Source organism: Salarias fasciatus, chromosome 15, assembly GCF_902148845.1.
Source record: "Salarias fasciatus chromosome 15, fSalaFa1.1, whole genome shotgun sequence".
NCBI lineage: Eukaryota > Metazoa > Chordata > Actinopteri > Blenniiformes > Blenniidae > Salarias > Salarias fasciatus.
In genome coordinates this window covers 7765840-7784957 of record NC_043759.1, presented here as the reverse complement: position 1 = coordinate 7784957, position 19118 = coordinate 7765840, and the positions used below count along the sequence as shown (strand labels likewise).

The 19118-nt window shown below is 44.0% G+C and overlaps 1 protein-coding gene across 3 annotated transcripts in view; it reads right to left on the bottom strand.

The window, feature by feature from the left end:
• Positions 1-19118, bottom strand: part of vta1 (vesicle (multivesicular body) trafficking 1) — a 43445-nt gene that overhangs the window by 3313 nt on the left and 21014 nt on the right. The window contains exons 4-7 of one of the 3 annotated variants that reach the window (XM_030110435.1): positions 17122-17197; positions 13251-13365; positions 7411-7662; positions 3931-4008 (exon numbers count right to left, since the gene is read on the bottom strand). In XM_030110435.1, the coding sequence (XP_029966295.1) occupies positions 3931-4008; positions 7411-7662; positions 13251-13365; positions 17122-17197 (521 nt within the window). The remainder of the gene's footprint in view (positions 1-3930; positions 4009-7410; positions 7663-13250; positions 13366-17121; positions 17198-19118) is intronic. The other 2 variants (XM_030110436.1, XM_030110437.1) reach the window with 2 other exon arrangements.

Below are 19118 nucleotides of genomic sequence, written 5' to 3'. Positions count from 1 at the left end.
GTAAAAGAGAAGGATTGAACGATATTTTCCGCACATTTTATTAATGTAGTAGCGTTTAAACTGCATCAGGTGAGATGACGGTATGACGGTACAGCGCAAACCTCTCTAACGTGGCCAAATTTATATCGTTTCTTCCGTCATACCGTGTACACCGCTCAGCCCTAACTCATGGAGATTTAAATATACTTTCAAAACGAAGCTTTATTATCTCTTTTGCCAAATGGTCCACGGACCGGGCCCCGGTGGTTGGGGTCCAGCCCAACAGCAAGGCGCTCTTCTGAACTCAATGTTTTTATTCTTCTTCTCTAGGAATTTTACTTCTTTATTTATTTATTGCTACTAAATGAAAGTAATCTGAAATATGCTGGTTAAAAACCAACATTTTGATAATTAAAGGAACGTGTTGCATCTTCAAACGACTTTAAACAGCGTGGTTTCAACACTGGGTTTAACGTCTTAGTGAGAAATCAAATCAGATTTTCTTCTACCAAGGTGAATTTAAAATAAAAGAAAAATTAAAATTAAACTAATGAGAGTTTTATAAGGTTTCATGTTCAGTCACCGGCTGTTTGACGGTCTTGGTTAACCTGAGAACTTGGTGTTGACAGACCAGCTCTGGAGCAAAACCTGAATGAGCCGCTCCAACTTGACCAAACCTCAGGATTACCAATCCGTCCGCCGGATAAACAGAGAGATCGCGGCTCTATTTCTGGGAGCAAAAAGCCACAGCGACAAGTGGCTGAAGACTCGGGGGAAGCCACTGGAGCTAAACGTTACTCTACCGCACAAGAACGAACATGAAACCTGACGACTTCAGATCGTTCTGAGACGTCCGTGAAGGAGCAGAGCAGCAGATAACGGCTCTCCTGGCTTCACGGCGGCTGTAAAAACAAGAAAAGACAGAAAGGAAAAAAAAGGTTCTCTGCTCTTAAAAGTGTCCTGGAGAGGGACGGGGAGAAAATGATTGAATAATGCTGCACCATAAGCCTCTAAATCCCCCGGCTGAGTCCTGCTCTCCTCCAGAAGGATGGGAAAAGGAGAGAGCTGCTGACTGCAGGCTGGAAGGAAAGGAGTGGAAAAATGGAGGGAGAGGGAGAGAGAGAGAGAGAGAGAGAGAGAGAGAGAGAGAGAGAGAGAGAGAGAGACGGTTAGAAACCGCAGAAGGAGAAATGTGGACGGAGGAAGGAGACATAATGTGAAGATTGATTCTTTGAAGCGTTGAAAGCAATAAATACTGAAGCATTCTTTCACTGAGAGCCACACAACATCCGCACTGCTACATCTCCACGATGAGGTTCAATGCCTTGCTCAAGGACACTCTGACGTATGGACAGGATGTGGTGGTGGGGGGGTCCAACCCGCATCTGGCTTTTCCTACTCAGCCAAAGTGTTTTCAGCGAATCTGTTTTTACAGGAGTCAGCACATCAAGGTAATCCACCTCGCATCTATCGACCTTACTGAGGTCAAACACGTGGTCAAACGCGTGGCCTGTGGGCCAACCGGGGGTCCAAATGACTGTAATCATTATTTCCTGGCTTGCACATGGGGATTGTGTGAAATGAAACATTTTCAGTTGCATCACTGACTTTCATTTAAAACAACAAAAAAAAAAAAAAAAGCCAAATCGTCGTGACTCGGCGCTCCTGAAAAGACTTTTTTAAAAAAAAATTAAATTAACACTTAGCACGAGCCGCCGTGCGCCTGTCGTTCTCACCCTCCCTGTGGCGAACCACAGGCTGATAATGGCGGTCCAGACCGCGGCGGAGGCGAGCTGGTAATGACAGGGTGGACAGCAGACGGACGGCTGGTTCGGGGGTCAGCCGCGTCGCCGCCGTCTTCCTGTTACGTCCTCCTGGAGTAAATCCGCCTCAGGAGGCGAGACGGGAGCTTTTCAAGATCATTCCTGAGGAAGATGAGCTGCCTTCGTCTCCTCTACCGAGTTTAAAGTGAGTTCTCAACGCGCTGCAAAGGCCGTCTCTGTCTAGAATCCTAAAACCCATCACGTTGTCACGGCAACGTATTGAAAACACTGCCTGTTTACATGAAAACGGCTGAAATGTGAAAAATGATGCCGAGTCTCCTCAGCGTTCAGTCTGACTCCCAGCCAGCTTGGTTTGATCAAAATGGGTTTTGCATTGAGAAGAATCAGGAGCATCATTTAAACGATATCTGCTCTGGCTTTAAGCAGCTTTCTGCTTGGATTTTGGGATGTTTCGGCCTGGTTTTCTGCCTGGGTTTCTGGACGGGCTCCTGACCGCAGCTTGAACTCAACTTGGATCGAGTTTTGACTCGTTATTTTTATGTTGTTCTGACTTTTATTGTATCGGTTTTTTAACTAGTTCTACGCCGACTGTATGCAAAATGGGTTGTTGGGACTGGTTTTGAACCATATTTAGACAATGGAGAACGACTTTCGGCCTTTTCTTTTGTTTTGGATTGGCCACAGTAGAGTTTTAGCATCGTTTTATTCTGGTATCCAATAAGATTTGGAGGATTTTCGAGCAGGGTGACAGGAATACGGGTCATTATAATGTAAATGAAATGGTTAACTGCTAATCAAGGTGATACCACCATGAATGCTTTAGTGGTAGAACTGAAATACTATACAACTATTGATTATGTGCAAGTCTTTTGTGTTGTATATCTAGTACTTATTTGCTCGAAATAAATGAAAATTAATTAAAAAAAGTGTTCTGCAAATCTATGTTTAATAAAGTATTAAAAAAAGCATGGAGAGAAGGGATAACAGAAACATCTTTGCATGCACTCACCATGCTTGTGGTAGAGACACAGTGTTCAGAAAGTATGTTTTACCTTCATTCATGAATACACCTCTCGCCGTTCTCCAGCAGCAGAGAAAACAGACCCTTTGAATTGCATTAAAGGGAGACGAAGTTGGACGTCTGTCTGTGGAATTTATTCCGACTCCTGCACAGCTTCACTTCTCGGTGTTTCCGCTGCAGGAAGAGAACGGCTCCCACATGACTGACAGGAGCGCAAACGTAAAACGGCTCAAACGGCTTCACGCAGGCGGAAGTGGCCTTTAAATCAAATCAGGACCAGACTGGGAAGAACGACTGAAGAGCTGCAGTTCGGCCGGCAGATGTAATTAAAACTCGTCTTCAATGGGCTGGAAATCCGGATAAGCGGAATTAAAAAAGCTGTGGTCGTTACTGGCAGGGTTTGACGTTACGTTTGAAGAGAAAACGCATTATTTTTGTTTTTTCACGAGAAAAGTTTCAGGTTTACGACGGTCGGTTTAATCACATGATAGTGAGGCATAATAAGGCATTGATATCGGTACCAGTAGACATCAGTCATTTTTTTAACACATTGGCATAGTTATAGTTCATTCATGGCTCTGATATTTTTGATTTAGCAACTTGTATAGATGTGAGTTGACGAGACTTGTATTGGTTTGCACTTTGCAAAAACACACAGAAAGTGTGTGTTGTGGGGGCTTTTATATGAGTGTGTTTTTTGTGGTTGCTTCCTCAAAAAAAGTGTTTCAGTGTTTGGATACTGACTTTAGTTGGAAAATTTCCACTGAGCAGCGTCTGTTACCAACAAGTTAGATGAGCAAAAATGTCATTTTTTGATATTGATTTAAGTTCCTAAATCTTTCCAAGGAATTTTGATTTGTGATGTACTATTAAAAACAAGTTCACTTGTTCACTTCAAAAATTAAATGAAACTTACAGTTATTTAATTGCATTTGCTTTGTATTTTGGATTTGAAGTGAAGGAAAATAAAGAAATAAATAACATTTTTTTCATATATTGGTAAATACTTGGTACTTCTGAACCATTCGGGATCATTATTCTCCAGGTTTTGTTTTAAACAGTCCAAAGACATGCTGGCTTGAGAGATTGCGAAGAGGTTGGAGAGACAGCCGTTAGAGTGTGAGAGCGTGCACGGTGCGTTCTTACCCTGCGGTTGAGCGTTGAGCAGTGTGGGGTCGACAGAGGGCACTGACCGAGGCATAGGCACTGGTTTAACAGGTTCTGCTGGTCGACACAAACACCGCAAATTATAACAAACAGGAAAAATAAAAAGTAAACGGCACTGTACTGCACTGCCAGTCATTAAAGGCTGCTTCAGCTGCTGAATTCAACTGCAAGTGATAGACTGGTATTGGCTGAAATGAATGGACACTGCTGGTTCTTACCAGTCTTCAACATTTGGAGCATTAAGCCCTCAGGACATTAAGCAGGACAGTGTTTCAAGTGAAAATGCATCATGTTTGTGTTTTTGTGCTTACATGACGTTTGAAAATGATGTATTCAAGTCAAGTAGACCATGTGACGGCGCTGTTGGTTTGTTTTTGTAATGGAACCACGCGCACATGTGCGCTGAGAACAATAAGCTACTGACTTTTAACAATGGCAAATAGGCAAAAAAAATCACATGGAGGAAAAGCTCCATCCAGGATCCAACAAGAATCCGTGTTAAAAAAAAAAACAATTGTTTTCAGTGGCGGCGAGCACCGCTGTTGTGTAAACAGAGACCCGAAACACAACGAAAGTTTTGCATTTTCACTTGAAAACATTGTTAGCGTTGGACAGTGAGCTGATTTGCAATGTAGAAGCTCCAAAAAAAAAAGAAAAAAAAAAAAAATTAAGGAAGGAAGAAAGAAAGAAAGAAAGAAAAAAAAATCCAGTTGGAATGTTGCAATCTATCATTTATCTTTTAAAAACAAATTAAAGTCTGGCAGAACAAAACTTAAAACTACAGTGAGGCTTTATTGGAAAAAAAAAAGGTTGCGAAAGGTTGTGAATGCACCTTCAATGCACATTGATCTTTCTGCAAGCATCAACACAGCAAGCGTCCAACTCCCACCGCAGAATTGGTTTGTTTTTAAGCTAGAAGCTTTTTTTGAGCTGTGACCATGTCTCCATTATTCAAGTTAAAGACTTAATTCACCACCAGAAAGGGACAAAATCAACAATTGAGAAGAACTTGGAAAATTCATGAAAAACTGCCTCCAGCTTACAAAAAGTGGACAAACAACCCAAAAACTAATTCAAATAAAATGGCTCAATTTATACGGAATCTTATCATATTTCTTGAATCTACCTAATAACAGCAAGATCCGATTCCAAATTTGAAGAGGGTGGAGGCTCACAGAATAATGTCATCTGCACACACAGCCTGGAAAGCTTTAAATCATCTAAGCTCACCTCATTTTGACTAAAAGCATCTTCTATCAGGTGAATAAGACCATGAATGAGTCTGTAGTTTTACAGAGGAGAACAGGAAGAGACCAGCAGCAGGTGGAGAGGGTGGCAGATAGCTTCATAAACAGCTCAGTCCGTTTTTTCACAAAGACGCTTCCACCAATGAACGCTGTACTTTAAAGGCCTCCCACCAACACTGCACATTAGAAATGGCGTTCTGAAATCCCCCCCCAAAAAAGGATGAATAACATTGTCCAGCCACACAGTCTGCCTGTCAGGTCGCAAAACTGCGGCAATCAGAAAAACTCACACTGCACGACGAAACACCAACGTTTTATGTCACGACAAACCCGTCAGACTGAAGCAGGACGACACGGGACTGAATCAAATGGGGTCGGAGCAGATTCCACATCAGGATCGGCTCCACCCTGCTCCTCTACATCGAGATTTATTTCCAGCCAACTGCTTTTGGCCTCAGTTTAAAATGGCTTTAATCCAGAAGGCATCAGGACAATAGCTTAAACGATTTTTTGGATTGGTTTCTGCTTGGATTTCAGGCCGGTTTGGACCGGGTCCAGGCGGTTTTTGGACAAAAGGAATCAAATTTGAACCTGAGCTCACATGAGGGAGCCCAAATCTCATCACTGCTTCCCAAAAGGCCAAAAGGCCGGAGCTGACTGATATCAGGCAGCGGAGGAGCGATGAACAGCAGTCCCTCACGAACACACACCTCGTCTGTCGGCAGCGCCGGAACCGGCCGGCCGGCCGGCGAGTCGACTTCACTGAATCACTCCTCCGTTCTGCGAGGCAATTAAAGCAGCGTTCAAGTTCCCTCAGACCACGTATCGGTCTGTGGTTAAAGGTACACTCACGACTGCTTCATGGATCCCCGAATTCGGTTTCCAACGTGGCTCCAGGCGGCGACGCTTCAGCATAAACAACGCCATAATGTCTTTTTCCAGATTATGTAGGGATTCAATCATCCGCTTCAATGACTCACACATACAGCTGAAACTGGCGTAATGTTTGTATTTACACTCGAAAAGAGCGAGCTCATCAACTTTCCTGGAACGGCTGTCTGACTCGCAATGTGGGGATCATCTCTAAATCTACAGCTGGGCCGGTTAGGACTTCACTTCCTGATGCGACTGGAAAGCAGCGAGATCCCGGCGAGCGGCGAGCGAGTCCGTGAGAACGACTCTGTTTGCCAGCTTCATTGTATATCATCGCTCGTAATCTACGATCTCCCCGAATGACTTGAGGCTTTTTTATTGTTCTGGGTCCCTCGGCACGTCAAACACAAACAGAAGTCGCCGTTACATAAACTATTGTCTTGATACAATCTGCCGCAGAGGTGCGATTAAACCCACCGGCACAGACGCACTCTTATTTCACTCTGTACCTTTTCTGTCACGCTGAGCCGCGGCGTGCCGGCAGAGTCTCTAAAGAACAAGTGTCCATGAATGCAGCGCCGGTAAATCGAGCGTCTGCCACGTAGTTTGCGTTATCAGGGGAAATTAGTGAGAAAGGACAATTACAAGACCGAAGATAAAAACAAAAAAATACCACAGCAAAACATGGTGTACTGCAGTTTTTTTATAATATTCAGAAGACAATAGGAGGCAGGATGAAAGTTTCCAGTAAAAGATCAAAACATCCGTCTCATTTTCATCCTAACAGAGCCTCGCGTCACCCCAGGATTCTCCAGGATTCACCCCAGGAAGACTGACGATCGAACAAACCTTGCGAGAGTCGCAGACACAGGAGCAGATTATGAGATGCGGCCATTAAAGCGAGCAAACTAGCATTAGCTTCAAAGCCATGCCGTCAGGGTGGATTTATAAGAACAAGCAGAGTGTACGAGATTTAGTGGACATTTCACTGCAGAAAGGTTTATTCAAATTGACTTTATGTTTAGATTGTCGTCATTTTCAGGAGTAATTGTTTGGTTTAGCAAAAATATAGAAGCAACATGAAGTTTGGCCCCTGAACTAAAATGTGTTGATGCCTCTGATGTGGATGTTAGTTTGAACATTAAAAATCAGTATAAAGCTTAAGAGAGCTACAATAAAAAGTTTCAATATTGTTTAGCACTTCTTCAGAATGAAGGCTGATTAACCCTAACCTTTAGTTTTCATCAATATTGGCGTCAAACTTCAGTCACTGCCAACAACCTCGAGACCAATCACCACACCCTGTGTAGACACACACACACACACACACACACCCTACCTGTGGGAGGCGGCAGCTCGGCCGGCGTGTTGGCCGGAGCGTGGGCGCCTGGCGGGATGTGGATGTTGTTGTAGTTGGTGGTCGGGGGACCCGACGGTCCCGGTGCCACGCTGGGAGTGAAGCCGATCCCCGCGGACGGACCCGGGCCCAGACTCTGGTCCTGGTCGTCGTACGTCTGCGAAGGGGGGCCGCCTCTGAAGGAGCCGCTGTACGACGGGCCTTGACCCGAGAATCCTTCGGCTCCGAACTCATCTACGAGAAACAGAGACAGACGAAGAATTCATGCAACGAGTATATGGACGGATCTATGGAACCACCAAGTCCCAGGAGGACGTGGACGGGGAGGCAAGAGTGTTTTCACCCCCTCATCCCGGAGCCTTGGCCTCTCTCTGCAGCCACACCTCGAGTAAAGAAAACAGGTCAGGACGGCCAGAGATGTTTGGCCGGATCAGAGGTGCTGAGCGGGACGTGCAGACACAGGCTGGATTCGACACCGGCGTGAACGCCGGGCCTCTGTCATTACTGCAGTTAGAGGCGGGAGGCGGAAACCCGACGCCGGACCTGGAAGGTTTCGTCTCTCATGGAGCTGCCGAAGCGTGTTTTTTCAGTGACGTCTTTGTGGCCTTTTGATGGATCAATTCAGGCCCTGAGCGTTAACTAACAAACTGTACTGAGTGTTTTGCGAACGGAGGAGGAGCAGAACAGTAACAGCAACATTAAGCTGAAGGTGTTTGACTGCAGGAGTCTTCCTGGTTCCTGATGGTTCTTTGGCTCCATTTGTCAGAAAAACACTCGAATAAAAGCGTGGAAGCACTTTTTCTAGTCTTTGTGGCATTCTTTAACTTTAGCAGACAGATATCTGGACAGTGATAGAAACATAAAGAGCTTATACATAATTACTCCATATATATGTATCTATTAAAACTGAATCATTTTTACTGTTAATTTTATGCATCATCCAAGCTTCTGTGTGGAATCTGGGTTGCGGACGGTTTTTATTGTCTCTCTCTGCTGGGCTTAATGATGTAACTGTCAGAAATACAGAATAAACACTGAACAGCGGGGATGAATCTCCACTGCAATAAATGTGAGCAAACATTGACTTTCCAGAGCGAATTCAGCCAGAGTTAAAATTTCACTCTCATTTTCTCTTTCTGTTAAGAGGATTTTTTTCATAATTAAAGAGATTAGAGAGAGAGGATGGAGGAAAATAAATAATATCGGTAGAGATTAAATGTTCTCCACAATGGGACGAGTCAAAATTTGGGTCAAAATGAATTTTATACTGAGTAGAAGTGAAAACATTAAAAATGAAACCAGAAAGTTTCAGACCAAAAACGTGTGAGACCTTTTTAATTAAGTAAGGTAGAAAAACTTTTTGAAACAACTCATCCAGAGTTAAAGTCAAGAGAAACAACAGAAAAAAAAAATCAGGTTAAATGGTTTGGACATGAAGGAAATGCAACAGAATAACAACAGAAAAACAGGGCCAGATGTTCAAAGGAAGCCAAATTACACTAAATGGAATTAGCCACAATAAAAAAGCAGCGAAGGATCAGCGTCCACAACCTGGAACCTGCCAGCCGCCCTCCACATCTGGAGCAGAAAACTAAAATAATCAAATGAATCCTTGGTGTTTATTTCACTGAGACCAGGAGGGAGCTACCGACAGCCAGCGCCAGAGAAACCCGGCTCGTTCTGTTGAAGGAAGATTCGGTCAGCCTGGGTCGGTGTGATCGGTGAACTGGAGAATAAACATGCTTTGTGCATTTACAGTTTCATGTTTTAAGCTGTCCCAAAAATAGAGTGTGTACAAGCAAATTTAAAGTTTTCAGAAACAATTTTCAACAGCGATATCGGATTTTAAAATGACGCTGGAGTCTGACGCACTGTGCAGGACTCTGGAGGTTTGAGTTCAGCGTTCTGTCAACACGTATTCAGGACAGAAGTATTCTGCTGAGCGTCAGGAAGCCTTCAAACAAGTTAAAAGGAAAAAGATCTTGTGAGGTCTCAGACCTGCTTCATTTTCTGACACGACCTATACGCTACCTTGCTTTTATTTCCCAGACATAAACGCTGCAGGAGAGAGGACTGCTGGCTCTGGAGCCTCCACCGTATTAAAGCGTATAACTGACCAAAATAAAAGTCAGTTATTTCTTGATGTATGACTGAAACATGGCCCATTGGATCTCTCTAGGAGGTTAGAAAATGTAATTAATTTTTACAGTCTCATAATGGATTGTGGTTTAACATGGCCAACAAAGCCGCTTCTTCAACTGTGACCGTGGCGTCGCATATTTTCATGTTATATTCGCTTTCCAACATCAGGTGACCTTGCCATTAAATTAAACTTCTGTTATACAAACGTACAAAATGTTATGAAATGATAAGAGTCACAATATATCAATTTTTTTCTCCAGAATGTGTCCATTTTCCATTTTTTACAGCACAAAGACCAGAAAAACTCAAAATCTTTCATAAAGAATTTTGAACACGGTGCTTGTGGAGCGTGTTTGGATGCTGAAGGTCAAACTTTCAGACTGTATCGGCGTCTCTGTTCCTCGCAGCTTCGTTTGAACACAGCCTCAGCGTACGAGAACCGCTGTTGTGTCTGCGGGACTGACGACAACAATCGATGTGAAGTGATGACAGGGGAAAGGAATGTTTTCTGATGGAGGGACAGATGTGCGCACGCTCTCACGTAAAAACAAACATCTGGGCTGCTTATGAACGTACGGGAAGGCACACACATGCACATACACACATACAGACCATATGATATTGGTTGTGCGCCAACGGCGCTCTCCGTTAGCGGGAACCTGTTATGATGATGTCATCGCTGACACGGAGACCCTGGTGCACAATTGGGAAAACTGTGTTAAGGTGTGCGAGAGTCATGACACGGACAGAAAAGAGTGTGTGTGTGTGTTTCATACATGCGTGCAGCTGAGGTGAGGTCATGAGCGAGCGCGGGGTCGGACACACCCACACACACACACGTGTGTGTGTGTGTGGAGCGAGCGGGCGGGCGTGGGCGAGCAGATGGCCTTTATTTCAGCGAGGAATCCGTCGACATCAGTCCGCTGACATGAAAAATACGTTTCCAGTTTCCCCCCGCGGGCGGGAGGCGAGACGTGCGCGAGCCCGAAGGTGCTCACGTCCAGATACATTTACGGCCGGGCCCCGCGGCGTCCCCGGGGGCGCTTGATGCAATTTCTCACTCTCGGGGTGCAATCTCAAAATGAGTCCAGATGCTGGACGGTCTCCAGCGGCTCAGTGTAAATTCTGCTTGTAGCTGAGGTCACCGGAGTCTTGAGGTTACAGGAATAATCGCATGAATCGGGGAAGACGCTGCTCCACTCTGGACACTTCGGTCTTTTAACGTCTCCCCTGCTCAGCTGATTTGCCCGAAAGGTTAACCTTCCTTTGATTTTCTTAATACCCATCTCCTCTTTAAAACCCCCCTGAGAACAACAACAACAAAAAAATACATTCCCCAGTTAATATCTTGTGTCTGTGGACTAATTCTACATTTATGCAACAGAGGGACAAAAAAAAAAAAATGTACGACTGGAGTATTTTTAAATCAGATATCCTTCTGTTCTGTCTTTAAGAATGCTGATTGATAACTTATCTGGCACATGTGGGGAAGTCTTCATCCTGAATCTAATAGAACTGTTAGAGTCTCGAGGACAGGGGGTGTCGAACATAAGGCCTGTGGGACATGAACTGGTACGCAAGAGGCTCCAATCTGGCCAACCAAACCAACACGAAATATAAACGTTTCGATGAAAACATGAATTTTCTTTTAACAAATTTCGTAAGAGAAGCAGAGGCAACAAAATACTCAGACCCAAGCTGAGAGATCAGTGATGCGGCCATGAAAGCTAGCTAACTAGCATTAGCCTGAAACCATGCCGTCAGGGGGAGTTTGGAAAAACATGCAGAACGTAACAGCTAGAGGAGACGTTTTTGGGACAATTTATTGTATTTTGCACCGCATCACACCAGGCCTTAAGTTGACAATTTAATAATTTTCAGGATTTGGTTGATTTTATGAACCACAACAAAGAAAAAATTGAAAGTTTTAAATTAAAGGTTATTATGTTTTTTGTTTTTACCGGTCTAGCCCACTTGAGATGAAATGGACTGATCTTGATTTCATTACTAATGGATAAATTTAATCTTACAAACAAGCTTTAATTAAAAAAAAAAAACAAAAAAAAGGTTTCGAACCAATGACAGGAAAAGACCAGCGTCAGCTCTTTCAGGTTTTCGAGGGGTCTCGTCCCACAGCGGGGATCAGATTGCGGCGTTCACACCTGTTCAAATAAACCGCACTACAAGAGTAACTGCACTGAGTTTGATATAATCCAACCAATGAGTGAACCCCCCCCCCCCCCAAAAAAGAACATCTGATTTACATTAAGGCCAAGAAAACAAGGGTTTTCTCCGAGTGTGTTTTCAGGGCGTTCCCGCTTGTCACATTTGCGACTCCTGCATTAAATAACTCCGCTTGGATCATTCGAAAAGCTTCTAAACAAACTCTGAGACTCAAAGTTAAATATGACAGTGTGAGCGCAGAATGGAGTGACGTAGAGAGCAAAGTTTCCTTTCTGGCCGCGGTCCCTCTTCCTGGCGTGGTCACTTGGTCTGGTCTGCTCTCAGATCTGGTTCACTTCACGGTCAAGCTGACATTATTAAAGGATGGACCAACGGATGCTGAGCAGCTGTCGACGGCAAGAACTCAGGAGCTGAAAGCAGCTGGAAAACGGGGTTTGACAGGGTCCTGATAAACTGATGAACGCTTACCGATCCACGCCGATTCCCCGCTTCACTTAACCCTACATGAGTGCGGCTGCAAGCCTCCCGGGACTCGGGACATAAACCACCTCAGTCTGTAAAGCAGCTTTTATATTTCTGCAAAAAGATTGCAGTAATCGTACCAGGATTCGGTTCTAGACCAAGGAACTGCACGACAATGTGGCTTCACAAATGAAAAAAAAAATTTTTTGAAATCCTCCTCAGAACTTTTGGACTTGATCGGAAAAACTTTTCTGAACCTTTCTGAAGAGAAAGTCAAATAACCTTTAGGGAATCTGTTGTTTGACCTACTTATTCAGCCTTTCAAACCAAGAAAAAAAAAAAAAAAAAAGAAAATATGTGGAACTAGATTAAAATCTGACACAAATCTCCTTCTGCTGCGACAGTTTTATGAATCACCCCGCCTTTTGGCAGCTTCACAGGAGGGCTCGACTCCTTGTTCTCTGATTGTGATGAACTTTTAAAAGGCTGAAACGGTCACTCTGTTGTTGGACCAGCGCGGTCGATCTGGCCCGGATCTCCAGGAGCGTTCCCATGCTTTCTTTATACTAAAGGTTAAGTTTTATAGTGTCAGGCTGACATCAGAGGCCGGAGCCGTTCCGTGTGACAAAGGTTGAGTTGATCCGCGCAGGATACCAGAGGAAGTGGAGAGTAATAAAATAAATATCAGATCATTCTCACGTGCGCTGAAATGCAGTCAGACACCCGCGTTTCGACACCCTCCTCCTAATTTCACTCTGACACTTTAAGCACGAACTTACTGTGGAGGTAAGAACACATTACATGACTAATCTACGCTCTGCACACTTCTAATCTCCCAAAGACTTCAGTTTCTGCCACAGGGTTTTCCTGCTGCAGCCCAGAACCCGATAAGGCAAACAATACAGAGCTGAGCTGTAGACGCACACACACACACACACACACACACACAACACACACACACCCACACACAACACGGCATTGTTCCATAACAGCAAGCCACAAAGCGATGTGTGTGTGGTATCAGCGACTCCCACCTGCTTCCCCGTCCTCGTCCATGCCGATGGGTCCGGCCTGAGGCGTCTCGCCGTTCTTCAGACAGTTGTGGATGTAGGTGGCCTTCCAGCGGGCGTACTTCCTGTGCTGGATGTTCTGGTACAGATTGAAAAGAGAAGGTGAAAAGGACGCCACGCGGCGGCGGGTGTAAATCAGGCCCAGCGATTCGAAATCCAAAAGCATTTAAAAAGGACATAAAGCTTCAAACAGCGCAAAGAAAACATGAAACGGTAAATCTCCGAATCACTGAGGTATGAGTAGATGTAATATTGAAGGAGGGTCGATTCAGAGCAAACTGAGCTCGACTGGACCACCTTTGTGGGTGTTCTTCTTCTCACTTTAAGATGCTTGGTGGGATTTGAAGCTATTGAACCCCTGTGGGTCCAAGTCCGCTCATCCCAAACCGAGTGATGAGTTTTCACACACACACCGACGTGAGGACGGTAAAAGAAGCACCCGACGGGGCTGAGGGTGGAGGATGCTCGAGAGGTGAGAATGGCTGAAGAGCCCAGGAGGAACAAGGGCGACAGATTTACGCTGACATGACGCTGATAAGGCTGAATGGAGAAATTCCTGCTTCTGCTAGATAAGTCAAACGTTTTCAGCCATGGCTCAGAAACAAAACGGGAAGTGGGAGAATGGAGGTCCCCTCTGGCACAGAGCTGTTTGCTTGACCCCATTCGAAGTGTAAAAACGGAGCTAAAAGTATTCACTTCTAATCATTGCAATAATATAGTTGTAATGTTCAACCACACCTTGGAAAGATAAATATTCTCATCTGAAGACATAGCTTCGCAAGAGAAAGTTGACTCACTTTGAAAGTATTGAGTGAAAGACAGATGCACTGTGGCAGCTGCTTGTGCTTAGAGTTAGTATTTCACCAGTCAACAAACATCCTACAGCTTCTTCCATTATATTTTATTTACAATCACTTCTATTCGCTGTTGCAGCAGAGAATTTTTTCAGTGTGTGTGGTCCTGACTGTGCCGCAGCGGTCTGCGAACCCCTCGCACTGTACAACGGAAGAGCAGATTTTAGCCACTACAAAAGATAATGCCATCAGTTCTCATCTTTGGTCACAACACAATTTACCCGAAGTAGATCTGGTGTGGTGGCTATCACTCTCGTCTCATAATGAAAAGCCATTTCTTTGAGTCTGGGTTCCCCTTGGGGGCCTTTTCTGTGTGTTTTACATTTTTTCCCTGTGTGAACATGGGCTTCCTCTGCCAGTCTCCTCTAATTAGTCTGCCTGTCTGTTCCTCTTCATTTGCCCTGTGACGGCTCGTCCCTGCCTTCGCCCAGAGTCTCTTGGGATTTGAGTGGAAAATCTTCCACGTTGGATTATCCTGATCCAACACATCCTGAATCATTTATTTATGATTATGATGAACCTCGTTTAAGCAAGAAGCCTTCCAAAACGTAAAAGACAGGACTAATTCCCCACAAAAGGAGTTTGTCTTGAAGTGTCTTTTGAAACCAACGTACAGTCTGGGATTTGAATAAACTCCTTCCATTTATTTTAAAATGCAGTTTGATATAAGTGGTTTATAGTTCATGCATTGCCTTTCCATATGCAAATGAAGTAACTTATTTCAGTGTACAGTTACGAAAATAAGGAAAAAAATGAATCTTTAAAAACTCACACGACAACATCTGTGTGGAGATTTTAACCCAACCTAAAACAGAACCTGCCCTGTTTGGCATTTTTACCCAAGTTATGTTTGAAGCTGAGGGAGCTCATGAGAGCTGCAAAAGAGAAACGTCAGCAACTCTCCAACAGAAGCCCTCGGCTTTCGTAGGGTTCACTCATTCCGATGCATCTCCAGGTTGTCACTGAGGGAACAGCCTAAAGAAGAAGGGCAGGAAACATGTATGTCGCTGAATATTTCTAGACTTCCCCATATTGTGCAGCTCCGTGACCTTCGCTAAGTGTTATACTTTACATAAAGGCACTTCTGCTCTTTATAAATTTGAAGTTGCTTACAGGACAGTTCTGAGTAGATAACATCCATGCATGCGTGGAGTATTACGTTTCTATGTTAAATGGCACAGAGAAGCCAAACTCACGACGTTACAAACCTTTAAATGTTTGTAAAACTGCAATCGACCAGAAAGCATCAGACACCATTTGAGCAGTTATAGACAACCTTTCGAATGGGATGGACTGCTTTAACACCCCGATCGACTGGCAGATCAAGGCAGCTTACGTCCCGTTAGATAAACGTGTTTTTTTTTCAAACTGACTGACTTAGATTCCGAGTTTCAAACTACTGTTTTCCACAGGAACTGTTGACCGCGTTCTGATGGCGTCAGCTGTGGCTGCTGGTTACGGGAGATATTCAAAACAAAAAGACAAACATGTGGTAATCCGTGCAGATGCCAAGTTAATTTATATTTGGTGGTTCGTGGAGCCCTGTCACGTAATCTTGTCTAAACAGCCTGTGGCAAGACGACCAGATCAAAAAAAAAAAAAAAAGCTCAGAAACACACTGATGAGTGTGTACGCTGTTTAAATAACAAAGCCAAACTCGCATGTTGTGATTGTGTGTGTGTGTAGAAGAGAAAAAGTTTTAAAAACCAGGGCCATAGGGTCGCAGTAAGGTGGTGACTGAGGTTCTCGCTAAAAGCCTCTTCGGTGAGGTGAATTCAGGCCAGCGTGGTGAGGCAGAGGTCATGACCCCAGTACTGACTCTGCACTATAGCATGGACGCCAGTCACTGAGAGTAGGGCTTCCTGATGGACGACGGTTTTCACGTAACAATGCGCCGACTCACCTGGTGGCTGCCTCCACTCAGCTCAGCTGGGAAGCTGCTGAAAACCTCTTTTTTACGGAGTGAAACTCAATCAGAGCTGACTGCGCGTCTGCGGAGGGCCGCTCTGAGGGCCCTTTGTCCCACAGCAGACCCGCCATGACTGTGTCCGTCAGGCCTCGGTCAGTCAAACAGCCGACTGTATGCAGCTAAGTGTCCTGCTGAAGGCTTAATGGCCTCTGGGTGACGTAACGCACTGCAGGGACAAATCTGCAGTGTGTCACGCATTTCCCTGGAGATGGAGCAAACCTCCAACCGGACGTGTTACCAGAACACAATCAGAGTCTCGTTTCTTTTCTACGTCAGTCGTGTTATCAGGTGGTGGAAATGAAGCTGATTTTGTATGTTTTTGCACTGTGGATGACACGAAAGGCATCATTCAATTATGTGGGAAAAAAAGAAAATCATTTTACAAGAGTGAAGTGTTTCGGCCTCTTTACATGCAGTCAGAATGTCTCCAGAAGAATCTCGTGCCGTCAGAAAAGTCTTAAAATATGTGTGGAAGCGTGTGTGGTGGACACAGCTCCTGCACGTGGCTGTTTCTGGTTTTCTGGTTGGTGAAATAGTTTAACCGAGGACCTCCAAGCCTAAAATTATTGTACACTTGTGAAAAAAAGAAGAAGAGCTGAAGACTGCTAATAGTCAAAGAGCGCATCTTTCTCATCTAGAATCTGAAGCCTATTAAGACGACGTCTGCTTTCATTATCTCTTACTTTATCATTTTGTTTTGGTGATGCCATTGACGGAAATCCGAACACATGACAGGGTCACAGAGTAATTTTTGTAAGTAATGAATGAAATCTGCATTTTGTTTATCTCCTTTTTGTGCTTCAGTTACAGTTCAAAGACAAGAAAATAATAATTATCAGCTCCAGCCGCAAAGACGCGATGAGTGTTTACTCAACCTTTAGTCTCCTTGGGAGGATTCAGTTAGTCATTTGACAGAGATCATAGAGCCTGCAGCTTTTCTTTTTTTTTTTTTTTTTTTTTTTTAAAAACCAGAACTGTAGCTTGTGATGATATATCAAGGTCTTTATCTCACCTCCTCTGACAGCTCCCCAAACACAGACAGGACATCCAGCAGCAGACTGGCTGTGTAGAAAGACTTGATCATGTTCCTGGAGGGAGAAGACGGGGCCAATGGAGGGGTTCGTGATGGATGGAGGGGAAGAGATAAAAAAGGAGAGATTAGGTCATGAAAGAAATACAAAGCCAAAGAGAGAGAGACAGAGAGAGAGACAAGAACTGAAGAAACAAAACAGTTTCTCAGAAAGAAAAATTCCTCCAAAACTAATATTGAGTCATTTTTTTATTCCAAGACCGTGAGAGAATAAAATCTGATGAAACACTAAAAGTAATACGCAACAGAGGATAAATCCAATGAAAACCAAAATATCTGGAATAAATCAGCATTTGAGACATCGTTACGTCAAAAATTACAAAGTGAAGTTATAAAATGTCAAAAATTACACGGAGAGTAGTCATTTATTCTCAATGTGCGACAGAAAGAGTTCAGCAGAAGTTCCTCGACATGCCCAAATGAGAGCCATCATTTCATCGAAAAATATATCAGAAAATTGATCTGTTCCTCCAGAATATGCTGAAAATCCGAAGCCTTGGCGAAGGCTAATGAAGATGTAACAGAGAATAAAACCCATCAGCTGAGCGGCACAATCTTCATCTCGGTGCACATAATAGACAATAAAACTAAACTTTTATTTCCCACTATTTCACAGACCCGACGGGTTCTGTCCTTCACTGGCAGACCACGGACGCTTCTTTCTACATAACTGATGGTAAAGACATTTCTACCAAAGATTGGCGCTAACGCTCATTTGTCTTCTGTCTGCAGATGTAGGAGACTGGTCAACCGCCTAGAGACACTTTAATATGGGCGATGGAATTTCCAACATCGGGACCGTGAGACGACCTGCTCTACCAACCGAGCCACAGCTTCGTGTCCTGAAGTTTCCTACTGCCCACGTAACCAGAAACGCCCGGAAGACATGAGTGTGATTTCAAACAAAAAGCTTGTCATCTCCACACAGGTGAGTGGCGAGTTCAAAAACTCCCATTTAGAAGGGATCTACTTCTGTGATATTGATATTTAAGCTTGTAAGACATCGGGCACCGTTCACCTCCACCCCGGTGGTAATTAGAGCTTGGAGACGGTTCTTCGGTGAACTTGCTGATCCTCATTCAGACAACCGTCCATGAATTTTAAAGTGGGATCATCTCCCGTTTCTTGTCTTGCATTTTATCGGCTCCAGGATGAACTTCAGCTTTAATTTGGGAATAAAGGAAGACTGAAAGGGTTCCTGTATCGCACAGACTGAACAGAGTTTTATGCTTTATTTCTATCACATAAAACAGTTAAATACATTTTAAGGCCCTTAACTTAAAATGACGTTTGACAAATAAGTTCTACAGCGGCTGTTGGGAATTTTCGGTAAATATATGGAAATCTTATTGAGACCCCGTTTACATGACATACTGTACAACTGAAAGTGTAATTAAAGCAAATTTACGTGGAAAAACAGTTGATATTTTAGTTTATCGGTTCATGGTGGTGATATAGTCAGCACAGTCGCCTCACAGCAAGAGAACTCTGAGAAAACCTGGCCCAGAACCAGACCGACTCCTCTGGCATCTTTCCACAGTTCGGAGACGGGCTTGGTGACTGGAAGTTGGCCGTGGGTGAGGATGAGTCACTCCGCGTTAGAGCTGTGATGAACTGGTGAACCGTCTCTGTGTTCCCTAACTTTCACACATTGTCAGCTGTGATCTTGTCAAATCGCTACGACTTAGTCGTACAGAAAATGAATTGAACAAAAAAAAAAAGTTTATTGGTTGATCAAATATCAATTATTTGTTTCTCAGCAGGAACTACAACTTGACGTGCTCCACAGTGTCTGGAGGGAAACAGCCTCCGATTACAGTTTGTGACATTATTTGTATTTGACGTTGCTACAGTAACCCTCTGTTTGGCTTTCCTCATGCCAGAGTTTGATGGGATCATTCTCAAATGAGGCAGATTCA